Source organism: Electrona antarctica (genome assembly GCF_951216825.1).
Source record: "Electrona antarctica genome assembly, chromosome: 19".
NCBI lineage: Eukaryota > Metazoa > Chordata > Actinopteri > Myctophiformes > Myctophidae > Electrona > Electrona antarctica.
In genome coordinates this window covers 19,308,046-19,331,413 of record NC_136800.1, presented here as the reverse complement: position 1 = coordinate 19,331,413, position 23,368 = coordinate 19,308,046, and the positions used below count along the sequence as shown (strand labels likewise).

General features: G+C 43.3%; 1 protein-coding gene across 1 annotated transcript; it reads right to left on the bottom strand.

The window, feature by feature from the left end:
* Nucleotides 1-5,389: 5,389 nt before the first annotated feature.
* Nucleotides 5,390-18,698, bottom strand: LOC306943022 (carbonic anhydrase-related protein-like; the record flags this gene model as incomplete). Its single annotated transcript, XM_079529227.1, has 8 exons — nucleotides 18,405-18,698; nucleotides 14,475-14,666; nucleotides 12,972-13,096; nucleotides 11,491-11,586; nucleotides 10,567-10,629; nucleotides 10,403-10,451; nucleotides 9,604-9,716; nucleotides 5,390-5,530 (listed from the first exon to the last, which is right to left on the bottom strand). Exons 1-8 carry the CDS (start codon nucleotides 18,475-18,477, stop codon nucleotides 5,390-5,392), a joined length of 852 nt encoding a protein of 283 aa, XP_079385353.1. The 5' UTR covers nucleotides 18,478-18,698.
* Nucleotides 18,699-23,368: the final 4,670 nt, after the last annotated feature.

Here is a 23,368-nt window from a genome sequence, read left to right as displayed (position 1 = left end):
CCTCATCCATCCAGCCATGGATAGCCAGCCATAGTGCTGCTTGAACCCCCATGTTCCCATTCTACATACTGCAAAAGATCTACAAGCTCAACGTTTTGCAATGCTTTGTGGGCTTGTAGATCGGTTATTTATAAGGTTTGGTACAAGGGATCTGATTTACTACACCCCAACTGGAGTGCAGCATAACACCTCTCCGATACGGCCTGTGTGGTGTGGATCAATGTTCATTATTTTTTTTAGGGGCTCCCCAGAACTCCAGAAGTAAAGCAGTTTGTTGGGCAGCCTTAATCTTTGTTGTCTACTCTTAATTTCTTTTTGTGTTCTAGGGTTAATCTCCTCTCCTAGCCTCCATCACCTCCAGTCCTCTCCACTCAGCAGATCTACAAGCTCACAACACCTCACAGTCATATCACAACGCAGGTGGTGAGTCATGTGGTGTCTTTACTCTTTAGACTGACCAATGGTTCTCAATTTCGGGTCTGGGGGAGACCACTAGGTGTCCAAAATGGACCCTTACACGTTTGTGAATCAGAGTGTGTAGCCAACTACTGGAATGAAATGGACCCTGCTGTTCAATGTACAACTATATACTAAGTACTATATTTGCCTCAGAGATGTAGTGGGTATCTCTGTATATGTGTCTGTCTGACAGAACAGAACCTGAAGGCCACCTTAAGACAGACCCAACAAACACACACACACACACACACACACACACACACACAGTAATTAGAACAGAAAGTTATGCACTTATTGTTACCTTTTAATATTTTTGTACAGACATCCAGAGTATACAAAATACAATGTATCAAAATCTGAAATTAGGAGCATCGTCTAGCACAGGGATCGTTTTCATTTTCTTAACAGAAGGGGGGAACTTTTTATTATTTGCACACTCTAAGATATATTAATGACATAGTTCAATGTTGAAAATGAGTCCTATTCCCCTCAAGTACTCAAGTACTGTACTTAAGTAAAATGTTGAGCTATTTTTTACTTTACTGTAGTATTTCCAATTTTCAGTACTTTTACTTCTACTCCTACTCTCTCAGAAACAAATATTGTACTTTCACTCCAATGCAATTATTTGAAAACCTTAGTTACTAGTTACTTTGTAGATGTTGATTATTATTACAAAACATAGGCCTACATTAACCACTTCAGCCCTATTTACATTTGAACAACTTATACAACTTGAAATGGGACATTCTGCACAATGAGTACTTTAACTTTTGGTACTTCAAGTACGTTATGATGCCAATACTTTTGTACTTTTTCTATATTGCAGTATTGATACTTCAAACATTTGAGTAGTTTTTCCACCACTGCGTGCGGGTGTACTTGTGTGTGTAGGACTACTGTATGTGTGTGTAGGACTACTGTATGTGTGTGTAGGACTACTGTATGTGTGTGTAGGACTACTGTACGTGTGCACACAGCAGGCACACCCACGTGTGTGTGTTTAGCTGTAATGTGTGGCTGATGATGTTTCCTTTGTGTGTGTGTGTGTGTGTGTGTGTGTGTGTGTGTGTGTGTGTGTGTGTGTGTGTGTGTGTGTGTGTGTGTGTGTGTGTGTGTGTGTGTGTGTGTGTGTGTGTGTGTGTGTGTGTGTGTGTGTGTGTGTGTGTGTGTGTGTGGTGCAAGCCTCTTTTCAGCCAATCAGGAAAGTAACGTCGTAGAATATACTCTAGTCTACGTACATAATCAAACAGAAAAACATACAGACAGATACAGTAGTAGAGAGAGAGAGAGAGAGAAATATCACAGTAAAATCCTCAGTGGCTCACAGAGACAGATAAAGCAAGACGCAAACACACACACACACACACACACACACACACACACACACACACACACATGGCGAAGGTGTGGAGACAGGAGGAGGGTAATGCGGTCCTAGTCCACTCAAACCCCAGGTGATTTGGCATCAGACCAACTTCTCTTCCTCCCCTCTCTCTCTCTCTCTCTCCCCTCTTCTCCATTCCTCTTCCATATCTCTCTCCCTCTCTTCCCCTCCACCTCTCTCTCTCTCTCTCTCTCTCTCCCCTCTTCTCCATTCCTCTTCTTTATCTCTCTCCCTCTCTTCCCCTCCACCTCTCTCTCTCTCTCTCTCTCTCTCCCCTCTTCTCCATTCCTCTTCCATATCTCTCTCCCTCTCTTCCCCTCCACCTCTCTCTCTCTCTCTCTCTCCCCTCTTCTCCATTCCTCTTCTTTATCTCTCTCCCTCTCTTCCCCTCCACCTCTCTTTTACACCCATCCTCTCCTCCTTTCCTTCTCCCAGCGTCATTCTTCTCTTCCCTTCTGAAAAACAGAAAGAGGTTGACGATGGAACAGATGGTTTTTCTTTTAGGCAGAGTGAGGTGTGTGCATGCGTGCGTGCGTGCGTGCGTGTGTGCGTGCGTGTGTGTGCGCATGTGTGTGCATGCTGATGGAAAGTATTTTTATTGGCCCTCTGTTTCTGGCCATTAAATGGCCTCCACAGCAACACAACCCTTTTTTGTAGAATAATAATAATAATGTTTGGTGTTGGTTTCATATAACATGACTTATTTCAATCTGTTTATTCATGTAACTGTTTATTCATGTAACTCATGTAACCCATGCTTTTTTGTTCTTGCTTAATATAAATCGCTCTGGATTAAGAGCGTCTGCTAAATGCCTAAATTGTAAATTGTAGTAAAATCCTGTTTACTGTAATTTACTGTGTAATAAGTGAAGCAAAAACGAATTACCCAACAAAATACATAAATGGCACATTTTACACTTCTGGGTCCTGAGTCAGGATTTTACTGGGCACCTCAGAGCAGCTGGTTCACACGCTTTTTACCTCGAGACCTAAAAAATAAATTTGAGTGAAAACTAGAGAAAATAGCCGATCACATGTAGCGATGTGACGTGATGTGATATTTACTCGTGACCCATGGGTTCACAATCAAAAAATGGGTCCTGACCCACCGTTTGGTAAACACTGCTTCAGAGCAGCATTCGCTCCTGTGTTCATTCCATCTCTCCCCCTGTCCTGGTCTGCTTGTCAGGTGGGCCTGGGTTGGTGTGACCGCTGAGATATACCTTACATGGAAAACAATGGTCCTCCTGTTTTTACCAGCGCTCTCGCTCTCTCTCTCTCCCCTACTCCTCTTTCACCCCACTGACATTTTCAACTCGGCCTCTCTGTCTTTACACCTCTCTCTCTCTCCCTCCCTCCCCTGAAATATCCCTCTGTCGTGGTCCTTGTGCAGACTTTGCTCTATTCACACCTCTCTCTGTCCCTCTATAATATTACTATACCTCCTTCCTCCCTCTCCCGCCGTAACCTTGTTTTCTCTTTCTCTCCCTTCATTTTCCCCTCCTCCGTCTCTCCCACCCATCCTCCATTCCCCTCTGAATCTCTGCCATTCATGAGCTCTGTTTCAAAATGGTTGCCCACACCCATCACTCTTTTCACCCTTTTTGTTTGCACAGGAAAATACAGTACACTTTATTTCCAAATTACCCTTTTAAGTATTTTTGATGCACTGATAACTTATTCTAAGGCAGTATTCCTGGAGGCAGTTGCTTTATTATAGTAAAACTAGAGCTACCAGTGAGTTTTAATCCGAAACAGACAATGCAAACTAGCCACTTTTACAGGATATAATGTATTTGTGTTAAAGCTGCAATCAATAACTTTTCTTTGCAAATAAAGGGGTTATTTTGAGCAATCTGTATCGTAGAGTATGATCCTGTGGTCGGGTTTTCCATGTATTATATCTTCGGGTAAGACATAGTTACGTATTGCAGCTTTAATCGGAATACCAGAGGAAATTTGCAAAAGTGTTTCCTTTACACAATCCAGTTGCACGGTTACTAGGCCTATCTGTAACTTCAATAGGTCAATCCCAGGACTATAGTTTCTAAAAAGACTCATTTGTCTTTTTCGCCTGCCACCAAAATATATACCTCCTCCCCTGTCGCAAGACAGCTATGCTAAAATAGGGATTTTCAGGCCAAGTCAGTGCCAGATTGAGGACTGAACTGGTTTACTTCCACTACTACAACTGCTACAATTCTATTTTTTTAGTTTTTAATGTTTTTTTGTGGCTTTCGCCTTTATTTTATATTTTTTTATGGATGGACAGACAGTAGGCTGACAGGAAATGGGGAGAGAGATGGGGGGAAGACATGCAATAAAGGCCGTCGAGATCGGGAGTCGAACCCGCGGCACACTGCCAGACTGGATTACCAGCCAAGGTGCCTACTGATCCTTTCATCTTACATCCCAATTCCAGTCCAGGGTTTGAGGTGAACCTCAAAGGCTACTGGGAGATCTTTCATATGTCCGTTATTAGGTCATAGTCGATCCTGTATGTAAAATGCGATCTTGAATAGACCTTTTATGTAGACTACTGTCTGTAAGTATCTTCACAGTAAAGTTAGACTATTACTTCTTCGTCAGTGATATTGTACCGCCATAGTGGTTGTGGTGGTGTGCACACATGCTACACAGGGCAACAGATGGCATTGGTCACTAGTCACTACCAGTGAGGTAAAGTAACTAAGTACAATTAAGTACAATTTTGAGGTATTTGTACTTTATTTGAGTTTGCGACACATTGTGAGCTTGTAGATCTGCTATTTTCAAAATGTTTATACATTATACATTTGACAACTTTAGAAATGGGACATTCTGCATAATGAGTACATTCTACTTTAAGTACATTTTGATACCAATACTTTTGTACTTTTTTTTCCCCCAACTTATTGTTTTTTATTGTCATTGCCGGGGTAGACAATACATTTTATACATATGCATCATATATCATCATTCAGTTATTCAATACAGAATTGTCTCCCCAAGGAGACAGCAGCAACATAGAAAGTAACACAAAAATAATAATCATAAATAATACTAACAACAATAATAATGAAGAAATGTAAACATGAAAGACAACATCTTGATCGAGTAATTCAACAGACATGAAAGAAAATAAATAAAGAAATAAAATAGAATAAAAATAATAAAGTAAAGAAAAGGAAAGAGGGGGAAGGGGGGGGGTGTCCATCAATCTTTGTAATGTTAAATCTCGATGCGCGCGAAGGGCGTCCATTTCTTAACAAATTGCTCATTTTGTACTTTTGTACTTTTACTCAAGTAATGTTTTATTTCAGGATTTTTACTTGTATTTCAACATTGCAGTTTTGATACTTTTACTTAAGTAAAAAATCTGAGTCCTTTTTCCACCACTGCATGTTATCTTTGCAGTAAATTTAGACTATTATTACTTCTTCTGTCAGTGATTGTACGGTAGTTGTTTGGTGGTGTGTAGTGTACACATACATGTAGGGCAACAGATGGTATTGGTCACTATAGTCACTACCTTTCCAACCAGTGTCTGTCGGTCCCCTTGCATTATGTGTGCTGAAAGGAGGCGTGGATGATCCTGTCACTGAGCGGCTGTGTGGGACGGAAGTTATCCCCCAGCAACCTGTCAGTCCCTTCAGCAACCTCTGCTCCTTTGATATGAGACCGCAGCCTCCGAAACGCCTCGATCTGGAGGACAGAGAGAGACAGAGTGATTATGAATGGAATGCATAGGACCACAATGGAAACAAGCCCTCAGGGCAAACAATCAATCAAAAACACACCTTTAAATCCAGAAGAGGTTGTTAGCCCATACCTATAGTTTTTACACAGCACAACCTGTTACCAACCTTTTACACAGTAGCCTATCACTGTAGGCTATATGTCTTGAGGAGCCTGAGTCCCAGGGAAAAGTGATTAAATTTGGCTTAAAACTTAAAAAGCCCCGTTGGTGGGAGGTGCGGGTGTGTGTGCGCGGGCAGGCGGGCGGGTGGTCGTGTTTGTATGCATGTGTATTTATAAAGTCTAAAGTAATTTAATGTGCAAACATTATGGCAGGAAGTCAGCTAGAAGTTATATAGATAGTAAAATCGCTGTTTGTTCTTTCTTCACAAGCATTCATGGTGTTAGTAGGATCAAGCTGGTCTACCAGCAGCTCCACCAGCTCCAAGCCAGCTTGATTCAAGCCGAGTCATCAGGCAGGGATGTGTAGACACCAGCCTCCTCAACCATGGTAATAGTAAACAGTAACACCATTAGCCACAGTAAACATAGAAAATTGATTTAGTGCTTCCCATAACAAACATGGCTTTAGCCCCAAACAAGCATACGACCGATTAATAAAGGCGTGAAAATGGGCTTTTCACGGATCGGACTCTTTGCAGATCAGATTTTCTGATAACGGTCTTAACAGAGAGATCATCACACAAAAGTATCTTGCATTTGCAAGTCACGTCTCAAATCTGTTCAATGCAGCCATTGTAGATAGACTCAGCATTGGCCGCAGGAATGGGCTACAGCAGATTGCTGCTGCCAGGCAGAAACCTTGTATCTCTATAACTTTTTATGTTTTTTGCAAGAGTGAAGCAAAAGTGGCGAAAATAGTTGATCTACAAGCTCATGGCGTGTTGCGACGAGTTGTGAGCTTGTAGATGAGCCATTTCCACTATTTCTGAAAATGTTCGTTTCATTTCCTGAAATGTAACAGTTTTGGACATACAAGGTTTTCACCTGACAGTGACTCAGAACAAACATGAAAGCAGTGTTTGAGCCTCCACAGTGCTGTCAAAATGTTGCCTTAACCACTGACCACTGCTGTGGATTTATAACTCAGATTACATGTACGGTAAGATTTATAGTTGTCCTCACACAACTGTTGCACTGCACGCACGCACTCGCGTGCACGCACACACACACACACACAAAACAATCATTTCTCTTGTGGGGACCAGAAAATTGTCTTATTTCGCAAATTCTACTATACTTGTAGGGACAATTGGCCCTCACAAGTATAGCAATACAAGTGTGTGGGACTGCATGCACACACACACACACACACACACACACACACACACACACACACACACACACACACACACACACACACACACACACACACAGAAGTGCCATTGGCAGTCAATATTAGCCGGATGTTTGATGTATCTTAGGGCCCCAACCTGCCATAAAAGACTGCTACTGTTCACAACACAATAGAGTGTCATTCAGCACAAAACTATGGTCAAATGAAACAGAAGAACTCTCAAAAATAGCCAATCTCAAAACGTGAGCTTCATCGATCCGTTCTTTTGTTAAATGTTGATGCCAGATGAGGAACAGTATGATTCATGTCTCCGCATTTGACCCATCCCCCAATCTAACCCATTGATGCTGAGTGCCAAGCAGGGAGGCATTGGGTCCCATTTTTATAGCCTTTGGTATGACCCAAGGCCCCAGTGAGGCTCTCCAACATTGAAGCACTGGGCCCTAGTTGTAAGAGGAGGGACTGCAGGCGGACCCGTGGAAGTATGACGAGGAAACCCCGTGCAGCTGGGCTTTAACGTTGAGCGCGTTTGCACTTCCGCATTTTGGGCACCAAATTTTGGTGCCCAAATCGAAAAAAGTCGGAAGTAGACGGTCCTTCCGGGTACTTCAAAACACCACTGAGCAACTTCCACTGACATGGGCGGAGCTTCCAGTTCAGTCTCTATCCTTCTTTATACTCTATGGTATGACCTGGCCGGAGATTGAACCCCGACCTCCCATCTAGATTTAGATATTTTTAATGTAGCATGACTAATTTAGAGCCCTGAGGGACCACAGTCAACCAAGTATATGTCACATCTCCTGTTGTGACAGAAGTTAGAATGGTGCCTTTTCCAAGTCGGACATCCCACCCATGACCCAAAATTGCATTATAAAGCAAAATGCCAGAAGCCAGAGAGGATTAACCCGATGAGCAAAATAGACGGCCAGGGGTCTGTCAGGTGACAGGTCTCTAGAAGGCCAGGGGTCTGTCAGGTGACAGGTCTCTTAGACGGCCAGGGGTCTGTCAGGTGACAGGTCTCTTAGACGGCCAGGGGTCTGTCAGGTGACAGGTCTCTTAGACGGCCAGGGGTCTGTCAGGTGACAGGTCTCTATAGACAGCCAGGGGTCTGTCAGGTGACAGGTCTCTATAGACGACCAGGGGTCTGTCAGGTGACAGGTCTCTTAGACGGCCAGGGGTCTGTCAGGTGACAGGTCTCTTAGACGGCCAGGGGTCTGTCAGGTGACCGGTCTCTTAGACGGCCAGGGGTCTGTCAGGTGACAGGTCTCTTAGACGGCCAGGGGTCTGTCAGGTGACAGGTCTCTTAGACGGCCAGGGGTCTGTCAGGTGACAGGTCTCTAATAGAAGGCCAGGGGTCTGTCAGGTGACAGGTCTCTATAGAAGGCCAGGGGTCTGTCAGGTGACGGGTCTCTTTAGAAGGCCAGGGGTCTGTCAGGTGACAGGTCTCTAATAGACGGTCAGGGGTCTGTCAGGTGACAGGTCTCTTAGACGGCCAGGGGTCTGTCAGGTGACAGGTCTCTATAGAAGGCCAGGGGTCTGTCAGGTGACAGGTCTCTTAGACGGCCAGGGGTCTGTCAGGTGACAGGTCTCTTAGACGGCCAGGGGTCTGTCAGGTGACAGGTCTCTAATAGAAGGCCAGGGGTCTGTCAGGTGACAGGTCTCTAATAGAAGGCCAGGGGTCTGTCAGGTGACAGGTCTCTATAGAAGGCCAGGGGTCTGTCAGGTGACAGGTCTCTTTAGAAGGCCAGGGGTCTGTCAGGTGACAGGTCTCTAATAGACGGTCAGGGGTCTGTCAGGTGACAGGTCTCTGTCATATAGACGGCCAGGGGTCTGTCAGGTGACAGGTCTCTATAGAAGGCCAGGGGTCTGTCAGGTGACAGGTCTCTATAGAAGGCCAGGGGTCTGTCAGGTGACAGGTCTCTATAGAAGGCCAGGGGTCTGTCAGGTGACAGGTCTCTTTGAAAAGGGCAAGCAGACTAGAGGGGGGTTCAGATGAAACGGTTTATATAAATGTCAGGTGATTTCCACTTCATCTTTTAACCTTTCAACAAAGTGACTTATTTTAGTGAATCATCCAGTGATCATTGACTCATTGATTGGTTAGATAAACTTAGATTAGAAGGTTGTCTGTCTGTCTGTCTGTCTGTCTGTCTGTCTGTCTGTCTGTCTCTTACATAACTCAGGCACGTACTGTCTCAGCGTTCAAACTTGCCGTGTGTATCGCCAAGGACCCTATGGTGTGTGTTCTGCTGAGTGGAATTTGGTCAGGCTAGCGGTTGTCCAGAACCAATGTCTCTGTGTGTCAGTTTCTCTGTGTCCCGCATTTAATTCCCATATATAGAGATGCCTGCCTGCCTGCCTGCCTGCCTGCCTGCCTGCCTATCATTATGATAATGAAAACTGCACTTAGTACTCTGACAATGGGTACAACAAGTAGGCATAACACAAGTTACACAACGGCCATGTCTGGTTATAACCTGCTTTCATTCACTGTCTGTCTACTGTGTTGTACTGTATGTTCTCAGTCACGTTGTGAGCTTGTACATCGATTCTTTTTTTCAATATATATATTTGTTGTACGAGTCGCACAGGGCTTAAGAAATGAATAACATCTGAAAAAACACAAGTGGATCCCAGCTTTTGCGAATCATATCAAGGGCGGTGGGCTCCAAGCAAAACAGTTTTGCTACCAGTGCCTATTAGAGTAGGCTTTCCTTACCTGCATCTGTGAGATGGTGAGAGGGTATTGGTACAGTATCCAGGTCACCTGCTCACTACAAGGAGGTGTGGTGAGAGAACCTTCATACACCCAGTAGCCTCTGAGCGCGGGGTCTGGTGGGCGGAGCAAACATTACCATGAAATATCGCATTATAAACAATATACAGGAGTACCTCCTACATCATAACTCGTTTGTCAACAAGAACGCACTGAGAATGCTAGCCGAAGGCCTCATCCAGTGTCCATTTGACTATGCATGCACGATGCACCTCATGGTTCACAAATACCCCAATGTCACTAAAAACTAAACTTCAGACCTCTCAAAAGACTAAACATCAGACTAAAGACTAAACCTCAACCCCAGGACTCGCCTAACCCCATGCAGCTCAATTTGCTAGGCTAGGATGGCTCAAGGTAGAAGACAGAGTGCTGAGTGCAGCAACTTGCAACGGGCGCTAACCCCTCATATGCCCAGCTTTGTGTGTGTACCACAGAAATGACTTGATTGGCTGATCACGGAATGTGATTTATGATGATGTATGATAAGAGCGCCCCTCACTTCACATAAGTGTGATTTTTCAGATGCTCTTAGGAAACTGCCCATGCAACTGTCCTACTACTTCTCTAGAGTGCTGAGATGCCCATGAGCAGAACACCAAAGGGAGCTGACCTTGTTCCCCCCTAGGTTTGGTTCAAACATGCAACACCGTCTGTCATACGACTAAGAATAAAATAGGCCTTAAGTGCAGGTTGATGTCAAATCCACATGTGAGACACTCATTCTCAAGTTTATTCTCACCAGGTAAGAGAGTCATGGGGTCAAAGCAGGGTATTATCTTGGTCTTTCCCTGAGAAAAGAAAACATAAAGACACATAAAAAAAAAGTTCACCAACCTTCAACTGCATTTATTTATTTATTGTTCTTGTCATTCTTCTATTAGCATGTTTGTCATCACTCATCACCTTGTACCGCAGATCCTGTAGAACGTCAGTAATGGCCTTCAGACCATTGTGTTCCTTACCTATCTGGAAAACACAGGACAGGTCATGTGTGTGCGTGCGTGTGCCTACTGTATGTGGCTCACTTGATTATACGCACGCATGCATGCAACACACACACACACACACACACACACACACACACACACACACACACACACACGTTGAGCGGCATTTTTTAAGACAAAAACATTGTGCATACTGTGTATGGGGGTATTGTTTTGGTGCGTGTGTGTGCGTGCACCGTGGGGCGCATGCATGAAACAGGCTTACTATGTTCACATCCTCCCTGAGAGGTCAAAGGAACGGAGAGGTCTGCTAGACTAGAGGAAGTGCAGCAGGGTATGGCTGAAACTCTCTGAAAGTCATGGGTCTTCTTCTATTTAAAGAGACAGATCCGGGGAAAACGTTGCCTTTTCCGATGTTCCCACGCTTAAATGGGGATTCTCTCATTGGTCCCACCAGGCTGACAATACTCAATAATACTTGGTTGAATAGGCCTATCTCACAGCCCGCTTTCCACGCCCACTTCCGGTAAATAGTGGTGTCTTTAACATTAGCATTTACACGTTTTTTCCTCTGGAGAATCTAAGTACATTTTCTAATGTAAAAATGTGACAGAGCAATATTATTATGAAGCAAACAAGATGGTAAATCAGCTCGAACAGATAGAACAAACCTTACCTTGAGAAAACAAAAGTTGTAGACTTCTTAAATTACCTCTGTTAACATGTAGCGTCTATGGAGTGACGTCACGCTATCACCACTAACCCCGAAAGGGGGAGTATTAAGGGGGGCGGGGAAATTCTGTGAGATAGGCTTATTGATTTGAATTAGTACCTGTACAAAGAGAGCTATGAGGAGAACCCCATTCTTCTGAATTAGTACCTGTACAAAGAGAGCTATGAGGAGAACCCCATTCTTCTTTCCTAGTGCATCCTCAAAGCAATTGAACAGAGTGCTGTTCCAGTGGATCAGATGTAGCTGAAGAGAGAGATACACAGGGAGAGTAAAAACATCATTCATACTTCTGTCACTTGTCAAAAACAGCCAATATGCAAGCCCACAACGTGTCACGGATGCAATGTGTTGTGGGCTTATAGGTCTACTATTTCTGGCACGTGCGTGTGACACCATCATCAGATGGAGCACGGCTCTAAGAAACTTAGGCTATACTTAGGCTATAAAGATGGAGAAGGCAAACTGGTGAAACAGTAGCTGCATTTGACAGGTCAATGATTACAACAGGTGTGGGGGTGTACTTTAGTCAGCATAAGCCTCCTTGACAGTTTTAAGAAGAGGAACCATGATCAGCTGCTGGTGACTGATATTTAGCATGACTATTAGACCAGTAAGACGCCCTGAGGGAGAGAAGCGCCCTGAAGGTCAGATCAACATATGGAATGTCAGAACAGGTCAGCTCCATATATGGAGATCTAAGGGTGGCAGCGGGGGAAGTGTCTTGAGTGTAACACGGTTTGATGAGGGCCCAGGTAGGGCCGGGCCTTAATTTTCAGGCCTGTTGAGAACTCTAGTTTTCACCAGCTGACGGGCCCGGCTGCACTAATAACTTTGGGGTGGGCCCGTATAGAGTTTGAATGGACAGGTATCAGTCAAAAGGGAGACATCAAAGAGGAAGGACGGGTGGGGTTGGATCAACATGTAGAATGTCAGAACAGGTCAGCTCCATATATGGAGATCTAAGGGTTTGAGGTCAGATGTAGAGTTGCTGCTCCATATATGCAGATCTAAGTGATGATCCAATCTTCTCCATGTGTAGTGTGCCTATCCAGGGTTTGATGTGGTCAGTGTCGTGATATATGGAGACGGTCATATATAAAAAACAAACAAAAAAAAACATTTTCTTTATTTTTTATTTTTTTAAACTTTTATTTTTTTTTACTCTGTCCCAACTCTGGCTGCCCAGTGTCCCCCCAGTGCCCCCCCAGTGCCTCCCCAGTACCTCCCCAGTGTCTCCCCAGTGCCAGTGTCCCGCCAGTGCCTCCACAGAGCCTCCCCAGCGCCGCGAAAAATCCTGCTTGGGGCACCAGATTGCTCAGGACCGGCCCTGCGTGCGTGCGTGCGTGCGTGCGTGCGTGCGTGCGTGCGTGCGTGCGTGCGTGCGTGCGTGCGTGCGTGCGTGCGTGCGTGCGTGCGTGCGTGCGTGCATGCGTGCGAGAAAGGGAGAGAGAGAGAGCATTAAGGTGTACTGGTGTATTTGTGGTTCAATCTTGGGACATTCTGCATAATGAGTACTTTTACAGACTTTTACTTGTGACAGAGTATTTCTACATTGCAGTATTGATACTTTTACATAAGTAAGAAATGTGTTCCACCACAGACAGTGACGGTGTGTAGTAGTCATGTACCTCCATAGGATAGGCCTTGAAGTTGACTGTGTGTTCGGACCCTCTCTGGTTCTGATTGCCCCAGTGGTAACGCACCTCTTGCAGCTCGTACTCGTGGTTACTAGGCAGTGGGCCCCCGGTAACCACTGCATGGCCACCAAGGCATTATGGGGAAACAGGCACAGAGAGTTATAATGGGAAGATGAATTCAGGCAGAGAGAGAGAGAGAGAGAGAGAAAAGACAGTCGTATAGATTAATCTGCGCTTCATTGCACCAACGAGGATAAACATTCATTCAGCTGTTATTAAAATACACTACACAGCATCCAGAAAACTACTGCATCATCAATCATCAATGTCATTTTTACTCTTTTCGGTTGCTTGAGTATAACGATAACACAGTACTCTGACATTTGTACTGTCTCAGAGCTACAAATGGGTAAATGAACACTGAGGATTTTACTGTGTATAGAGAGGAACATGTAACTATGGAGCAAAAATGAATCACATGCCTGTTTACAGTTAACCTGGCATGGCCAGACAGATCACGTGGGATCACTTACGCGCCAACGTGTGAGTGATATGTGATCAGTCTCAGTCTGGCCATGACAGGCTAGTTTACTTGGTATGTTTACTGATACGCTATTACAGACGTTCTCAAACTATGAGCCGGGACCCCAAGTGGAGTCGCGGGATCAAGGTGACACTGGGGTTGACAATTATACAGTATATTAGCAGCATATTATTCTAATGCATTATACATATATTTATGATGCATTATAGACATGGGCCTCGTATAAAGTGTAACCAATTTTATTTTCCTGAATGCATAACACAAGTAGATAGCCAGCTTAGCCGCTTTGTGGATAAAGTGTCCGCCTTGAGACTGGGAGATCCGGGTTCAATTCCCTGGCCGGGCCATGCCAAATACTATGAAAATGGGACCCAATGCCTCCCTGCTTGGCACTCAGTGTCAAGGGTTGGCGGGGGAAGTCCCTGCGAGCTAGCATCATGTCCAGGGGGTGTATTGTACATCATGGCTGGGGGATGTACTTGTACATCAAGCTCCCTCACGCTATATACAGAAACAGGCCTGGAAATTAGTGAGCTGGTGACTCACTAATTTTTTTCATTCAACAATGTGTCACTTCGGTTTATTGGAATGCATTTGAAAAATGTATCCTGCCCATATTATGATCCAAACTATTGTGCCGCAGGGCAGCAGTGGCTCAGTTGTAGAGTGACCGGTAGATCGGCCGGATAGGACCCGTGAGGTTCCCAGTTAGATCCCGGGCTCCCCCAGAGTCAGTGTAAAAGTGTCCTTGAGCAAGACGCTCCTGATGAGCAGGTTTGTGCCTTGCTTGGTTTCCTCCACCATCGGTGTATGTGTGAAGGGGTGAATGTAATGACCAATCTATGTAAAGCTGCATTTTGGACCTCTGTGTCCATTTACTGTGTGCTTGGACACAGAGGTCTTCATTAATGTTTATCCTTCTTACAGAATAACAGAATTCCAAAAGTCACCTGATTTGGACTTGAGCATGATGCGTACACTGTGTCCATCGTTGATGACCTCACAGTTGCGACACATCGCGTAGTTTGGCGAGAGGCCTCTGTCCAGGAGCGACGTATTATACTGTGCCTCTCTGGTGTTCAAGTTGATTGGAGACTGGTACTCACCATTGGCTGCTGGGAAATGTAGTCCCCACTCTACGCCTGGGTAGTGCCTGGGTAAAGTGCCTGTTTACATAATTTTATGTTAGTTGACATAATAGTTGACATAATAGTTGACATAATTGATGATTTATTGTCTTACATATTTACAGAGTGTTGAAATCATTTTGTCCTTCATATTTTCCTACTCCTCCCTCCGTGTGTGTGTGTGTGTGTGTGTGTGTGTGTGTGTGTGTGTGTGTGTGTGTGTGTGTGTGTGTGTGTGTGTGTGTGTGTGTGTGTGTGTGTGTGTGTGTGTGTGTGTGCGTGCGTGCGCGCGCGCGCGCGCGTGTCTTAAAGAACAGTGCATGTCGGAGGCCACACTGTGATCTAGTTCAAATATTCTAACAGCTCCCGGAGCTCCTTGTCAGTCATGTGGATTGAATGCTGTGTCCTTGTTCCTGTTTGCTTCTCTTCCCTCTCATCTATTCTACAGTACATTGCCTCTCTTTCCCTCTACCTACAAGTATAAATCAGTAGTTCACCCACAAAATGACTTATTTTCTATCAATTACACACCCCATGCATGAATCCTTGAATTCATGGAGATTTTTTTGTTTTTGTCGCATTCCTTCGTCAATAATTTGATGACCGGGTGGTGGGTGGCAGTGGTTCCCTATGGAGACACAAAGGAGACTCTTTGTGTCCCCATAGGGAGCCACTGCTCCACTCCACTGGCTCAATAATATCCATGGGGTGAGTAATCGATAGAAAAAAAGTCATTTTGGGGGTGAACTATCCCTTTAAGTGCTAGAGTTTGAATTACTCCAGTTTGCAGTGTAGCATTTTCCGTTCCTGAACTGTGGTGTAAGTAGCTAAAGATGCCCTAGAATCCTAGATTCACTTCAGCTTTGTGCTAATCTCAACCATTAATAGCAGAACTTGGAACTGTGTGTCTTGTGTAGAAATGACAGACTCATACTATTAGGAATCTAAAAACCTTTGGTAAGTGCCATGTTTATATTGAACCAAGGTTCTATTAACTATTTCCTTAACTACAACTACAGTGGAAAGACACCTTCATCCATTCAGAGACCCTCACATTCTCCATCTCCTCAGCAACAACAGTCCTTGACTACTAACTCCCGCTGTCAGAGTTTCTCTGCGTGAAGCAGTTCACGTGTGTGTGCATGCCATGTACATGTGTTGTATTAATGTGCAAAAGACAGTGTGTGTGTGTGTGTGTGTGTGTGTGTGTGTGTGTGTGTGTGTGTGTGTGTGTGTGTGTGTGTGTGTGTGTGTGTGTGTGTGTGTGTGTGTGTGTGTGTGTGTGTGTGTGTGCGTGCATTTGACTAAAGTCAAAGAGCGGTAAAAGGAGCTGTAGTCCAACTTCCCAATAGAATACTAAGTTACTAACTGTGGTTGTCAGAACAATCCTTTACTGTTAGAGCTCTTACTGAGGGAGGGATACCTGACTGACTGACTGACTGACTGACTGACTGACTGACTGACTGGCTGACTGACTGACTGACTGACTGACTGGCTGGCTGGCTGGCTGGCTGGCTGGCTGACTGACTGACTGACTGACTGACTGGCTGGCTGGCTGGCTGGCTGGCTGGCTGGCTGGCTGGCTGGCTGACTGACTGACTGACTGACTGACTGACTGACTGGCTGGCTGGCTGGCTGGCTGACTGACTGACTGACTGACTGACTGACTGACTGACTGACTGACTGACTGACTGACTGACTGACTGACTGACTGACTGTGCTGCTGTTCAGTGTATGTGTTGTTGTGTTCTTTCTTTGGCCGTCTTTCTTTTCTCAGGCATGCTGAGAGTAAGATGTTAACTGATTCCCAATAGCCTTACCTAAAGCAAAACTTACCATGATTTATACACTGTGTTTATCACAATGTTATCACATGCATTTATTTCAAAGCAGTCAAATAGCAAATATAGGGGGAAAGGGTACATTGCAGCTGTCATACGACAGCAAATATTTAAGCAATTCAGGTCGAATGTGAGCAGTTTAACGGCAGTGATGTTCAGGCCCAAATCATGCAGTTAGAAAGCAGAAGGAAATTATAATTAATTTGTAGTAACCTATATGTCATTATTGCATTAGATCTAAAAATACTGGACCATGGCAAGACATTGTATTATCATTATTAATATGCATATTATTACTCATGGTATTAGTATGATAAAGGTCAGGCAGGCAACACCAATTGCAGGCAATTGTAAGCAGTCATGGTTTTCTGAATGCATAATGTTTATAAGGTATTTCAGAGGCATCTTTAATCCATGTCTCCCCATAAACTGCTCGCTTGCCTCAATAAAATCCTTATAAAGCATCGATATCACTCTCCTGCAGAAACCTGCAATCTCTGAGATTGTATTTCACAGCTGTAGTATAAATGACAGCTGGTATGATTCCACATTATGTAAAAAGAAGAATAGATATTAAGATCCAGGGAATTCTTGCCTTGTTAAAGACAGGTTTCTGCAGTTCTGTGATGGCATTTCTTGAGCCAACCATGAATGGGCCGTTATCTTAAAGTGTTGGCTAGTACAGAGTATACTTACGGTAGTATTGTTACAGTTCATGGTTATAGTTAATTCCATGGTTGCTCAGTAAAGACAAAGTAAAAGTAGAAAGTGAGCGAATGATGACTATAACTTATATTATTAAGACATATCAATGTTAACAACTTATCATAAACGTTATTTCCAACTTTTTATTATTGTGAATAATGTATCACCCAAATCTAGACTGTTATGTTGACAAAGTTTCATAGAGGATACTGTAGGTTAGTAGGTTAACAGTCTAGTAAACAATATCCTGCAAAACCAGTTTTCTTTTTTCACAAGAAGAAGAAACAAATACTTCAAAATGGAGTTCCCTGAGGTAAATGTTTGATTAGCGCCTTTAGGCTACAGTTATGCTTCCACTGTACAAGATGACCCCTAATCCTCTAGCCTACAGGTGATTACCGCCTTTAGGCTACAGTTATGCTTCCACTGTACTAGATGACCCCTAATCCTCTAGCCCAGGGGTGCCCAAAAGGTAGATCGCGATCTACCAGTAGATAACAAAGGCTGTGCAGGTAGATCACATGACCCCTAAAGAGTATTTCATTTAAATATATTTAAGGAAAAAAACGATAAAAAAAACAAAACATTTCTCCCCCTCTATTTCCCATTCCAAGTGCATTTGTCTTATACTGTACAGAATGTAACACGAACTCTACTATTCCGAAGCCCCCTCAGGTACATATTTAAACTATTTTCAGCAATGCTATAATAATTGATTTGGTGGGTAGATCTTGCCGAGCTGGTCATTTTGAAAGTAGCTCTCAAGTCAAAAAGTGTGGGCACCCCTGCAGTCTAGCCTATAGGTGCGTAAGCTGCCTAATTGGGACTGACTCAAATCAAGAATTTGAAACAATTACACCATGCAGTTAAAGTCACAATGGTGCAAACCCTGCTGTACATGCCCAATTTCACAACTCTTGGCAAAGGTGCTGCTGAGCTGCTTGATAGACATTTGTGTCACCTGAAGATGTGCATCTGCAAATGTCATGATCGAGTATGCCACCTTATTCTTTGGAACAGGTTGAATTGAAACTAACCCCATTGCCCTACGGTAAACATCCTATTGATGGCTTGCACTATATACCTTTTTTTATTATCAAGCAATAGTAATTCATCACCTCATATTCAACAATGTCATATACAATGTAGAATTGTCTGTGATCTAGCACATTTGTTTCTAGCATTGCATCTGTGAGAGTTGACTTACCTTCTTCGTATCCCCATTCGATTTCATCCTTGCCAGTGTAATCATCAGATTCCTCATTCACATTGTCGGCCATGGTGCTGGCTGCACAGTGCACACTGAAAGGCTGCTTGTCACTTAGCTCAAAGGAGTCCCTTCTTCCACTTAACACAAAGTTACTGCAGGTTTAGTTTAGTCTAGTCACCAGTCTGAATTTAAATTCTCTTCACCCAATTGATGTTGTCTCGCTCTCGTATGCTTTCCTCAACAGTGTCCTGGCAGTGAGCAGCTTCCCTGATGATCAGCAACTCTTCTCTCTCTCTCCCCTTTTACTGCCTTCCCTCCTCCTCTGTTGTCTCTGTGGATTGATTCCCACTTCCCTGCAGCTTTTTATCCACTGCTCTCTCTCTCTCTCGCTCTCTCTCTCTCGCCCCTTCCCTTTGTTACTGCTTTCTTTTCTCTTTGCACTTTTGTCTTGTCCTCCTTTCACCACTCTTCACTGCTGTCTGAGTCAGGCAGGTGTATTACTGTAGGTCTAATGCTGCTGACAGCTGAAGAAAGACTGATGGTTACTTTGTTCTAGTAGTGAGTGGTGATCTGTTCTCTCTCTCTTTCTCTTTCTCTCTCTCTCTCTCTCTCTCTCTCTCTCTCTCTCTCTACAGGCAGTATACAGGACACACACTGGAGATCTCTTTATATTCTGCCCCCCGCCCCCTCTTGTTTTTGTTCTCTCTCTCCCTTCTTCACTCTCCTTCTCTCCATCTATCTACAGAGATGTTTTCTGTTCCGGCTCTGTGGATTCAATCTCTTCATACCTCCTCATTTGCAGGGGTGATCTGCCCCCCCCACCCCTCTCTCTCTCTCTCTCTCTCTCTCTCTCTCTCTCTCTCTCTCTCTGAGGCTGCAGGTGTGCTCTGGGCTGGGCACCAGCTGTGCCCCCCAGCCCCATGCATATGCAAAGTCTTATCTAATCACTTAAACCCTATACTTTATTGAGGAGTCCCTCAAGGCTCTATATTCTTGTGTTTTCACTCTACACACAATTGTTGTAGCTGAAAAAAAACTTTTTCGACAGAATAAGGATGCTGGGTTAAATGTGGTTAAATCTTCCTGTCACCCTGTACTGGATCTCTGTTTGTCTCTCTGTTGTCTTATGTATCCAGGTTACGCCTTTAAGTCCCCATATTGGTCCACAAATCCAAATTTAACATAATACAGCCTGGAGTGTTTGTTTCGTTTGACCAACGTTGACACTCTGGATTTCACAGTGTACTCACACCACCGCAGAGAGGACTTGGCACTGCTGAGGGTGACTAAATGTACTTAACTCGCTATGCTCCAGAGCAGGGTGCCTAATATACGGTAACTACAATGCCACTGAGAGGGTTAAGGGGGTCCCATATTCAAGAATGTCTATTTTGATCAGAGTTTCACTGTTATGTCTATAACTATCTACCTTGCATACAGTGTAAATCGGAAGGAATTTCTGGACCAAATAACTGACCTTATTGGAATGGACACATATTTTTCTGGTTTTGTCCTTGCTTTCCTACTCCCTGCCTCCATTTTCTTTCTTTCTTTGTGACAATAAAACTGATTCTGAACCATTGTAATTAGAGTTGAGAGAATAAATAAATCGTATTGCCGTTCCTCCAGAAATGATTTGACTCCAGGTTAAAATGATTTGTTATAATTGATATCATTTTTATTTCAACTCTTTCAGAACAAACTAATCTCTGTCAGTCTACATTTGCTTGTGCGTATCTGCTTTTTATTATGGATAACCGTCCAAATCGACTTCACATTTTAGGCCAGTCAATCTAAGGTTTGAACCAAAAAAATAATAATTGTTAATGAAGTAATTAGTGGATCATGATGAATTTAGGGGTTGAAAGTTGGGGTACCATTAACGACCTGTACAATTTGTGCCAGGAGCTACATTTGCATGCAAAGGAAATTAAACATAGTTTAACATAGTTAAAGGCAGATTGACATACATAATATTGACCATTGTCTTGTGACTAACCTTTTGATGTCCCTGGCCTGTGTGCGCGCGGGATAGTTTTTTTTGTCCATTACAATAATTATTAAAAAATAAAAAAGGTGAGTAATAGGCTATTATTACAATTATTTTAAGGGCTACGTTTTTCTTTTTGCCATTTAGCTCAGCCAGGTAACGTTAAAGTGGGATATTTTTTGTCACTACGACTCGAGTAACAGGTTCTAACAACCATTGATCGTAGGCTACTAGAAATAGTTCTTGAAATGTAGTGGAGTAAAAGCCATGTTTAAAAAAATGAAATGGGCCTACTCATGTAAAGTAGCCTACAGATATTCAAATTATTACAGTAGCCTATAAAACTCGGTCTTTGTTTCGTGGTCCTTCAAACAAGGTGTATTAAAGGTTTTAGCCAGCAGATGGCATTTTGTCTGTCAATCATCGCCCCTAGCTGCTCTGGCTCTGCCCCCCAACTTCAAATTCGAAACACACTTGCGTTCCAGTTCCACAGGGAGTGCAGTGCCGTTGTCGACCCAACACAGTTAGTGCCCGGTGTCGAGTCCGTCGGATAGCCGGTTGTCCAGAACCAGCACAAAAGCCTCTGCCTGGGCTCTGGACCTGATCACCCCTATATCTCCATATATGGGGCTGGCCTGTTCTGACATCACAAAACTTCATATAGGTATCAGGTATGGTCGCCCAAAATCCATCTCATCCTCGCTTTTTTCCGCCGACCTCACACCGACTGCTCGTGCTCGGTGCGGCGGTTCTTGCATTCTTTATTTTGTTTTACTGAGAATAAGGTTAGAAATACGTTTAGGGTTAGGCATATAGTTTTACTGGGGTTAAGTTTAGGAATAGGGTTAGACGGATGGATGGAACGGGTACTCTGACACGGGTACAGGGTATTGCCGACTTGGTGCTCTACAGCCGGGCATCGGTCTAGTTGAGCCTAATTATTCAAAAAACCTCAGACCACAGAAAATCTTCTGTTTTTTGGGGTGCAATTGAGGTCAGAAAACCTTTAAAAAATAATAAAATTACATTTTTTATTCTGGATACCAGAATGAAAATGTAGGCATTTGGCAGACGCTCTTAATACAGAGCGATTTACAGTAAGCAAGAACAAAAATCATTGGTAATACACCATATACATAAAATCATCATCATGAATCATACTTAAGCTAAGAACCTAACAGTGGAATATCATAATGAAACTATGCATATATAGTGCAAATATTAATTTGGGTTCCAATAAGTCTAATTCAATAATTGTATTGAATTTTTGTCCTACAACACCCATTTCTGTCATTTCAGCCAGCTACTGAGTCAACCGCACAGGTGTCAGCTGAAGGAGCTCAGCAGTTATGGGGCGCAGTCCATATCGACGCTGCGTTTTTGGTTGTGAAATCTTCAACACTCTTTTCCACTTTCCTCCTAAGGAAACTAAACCATGGTTGAGAAGAAAATGGCTGGACTTTACTCATTTTGATGAAAGGATAATTTCTACTAATTCAAGGTTATGTGACACTAGGCATTTTATAGATGACTGCTTCAACAATAAGGGAATGTTCACGGCAAGACTGGCAAACTTTCTTCTTCTGTCAGAAAACTAGCCTCGATACCCAGGCTTTCATTTTCGTCGGGGGAAAAAAAGGTAAAAACTAAACAAAGGAGTACCATTTATCAGCTTAATTTTTATAGTGTTGCTATTTTGTCTGCTCATTTGTTTGTCATCACTTTCAATTTTGCTTGTTTAATCTGTATCCTGTCTGTTTAATAAAGAGCTGTTTATTAACGTGTTTGGAGGTGGTGATATTTATCCTCCGGGGTTGTGAAAAAATATAGGCTATGGTGGCAATTTAAAGACGAATAACTATTCGTGTTACCATTGTTCCGCTATCCTAATACTTAGATCAATAGCATTCATAAAGTACTGTGTCGCACACGGTGGCAAGAGCTTTTCTATCTTCCTTTTCTATCTTTACATGTTGCAAGAGACAAACATTTTGGCAATCCAGCTGGTTATACAGTCAGTGGGCAGAATTAGGGGTCTAGCTTGCTTTTGAAGAGGTGACAAATTTAAAGACCCCATCACATGGCTAGCAATCATTTTCAGTCAGAACATCTCTGGTACTGTAGCTGGCTAAAAACCTGCAAAAGGACAAATTATTCCATATTTAATAACCACTGAAACTAGATTGGCTACTGAAACATTGAATTACTTACTTTCACATCAGACTCGCCAACAGTGTCTAATGAAGGGATGGAGTTTTCACCTACCACTTCTTGTCTTCAAAAATAAAAACCCTTCATTCTTCAGTCTTGTTACGATTCTATATTAAAATTTGCACCATTGCTCTTATCTACACCAAACATGGCACAATACCTCCTCTGGTTAGCTGGATATTACAATTTGTTCTTATGATAGTATGTTTTTTTCACAGTGCGCTATTACCAGGAACATAGGTTGCCAGACTGACCCCCCACGGAAGAAATCTGTTGGCACGCAGATTAAGAAGATTTACTTTAGAAGTGAAGGTTTGTGAAAAAATAAAATCACACCGGTGTGAAGTGAGGGGCGGTCTTATCATCATACATCATCTCATTCCGGCCAATCACAATTTGCGTCCTCCCTTTTGTCTTCAATGTTTATGTTTACACACTTTTGTCTTCAAAGTTTGTGTTTACACAAGCACTCAAAACTGGACATAGGAGGGGCTAGCGCCCCTCAAAAAATAATATTTCTGGTAATTAGCAAGTAGCAAGTGTGTATTCTAACTTATTTATATGGTCTATTGCTCAGAATATCCATTCTTGTAATGGGTCATTTTGGTAGCTATGTGTATTTTAGCCGTCTGAAGCTTTTATAGTTTGGTATAACTCATCTTCTTTAACCAGGTTATGTTTTCTAATTAGCTACTCAGACAAGTCTGTGTTCTGAGAGTGTTGGCGTTGGTCCACCAGACTGGAAAAGATCACCTTCACT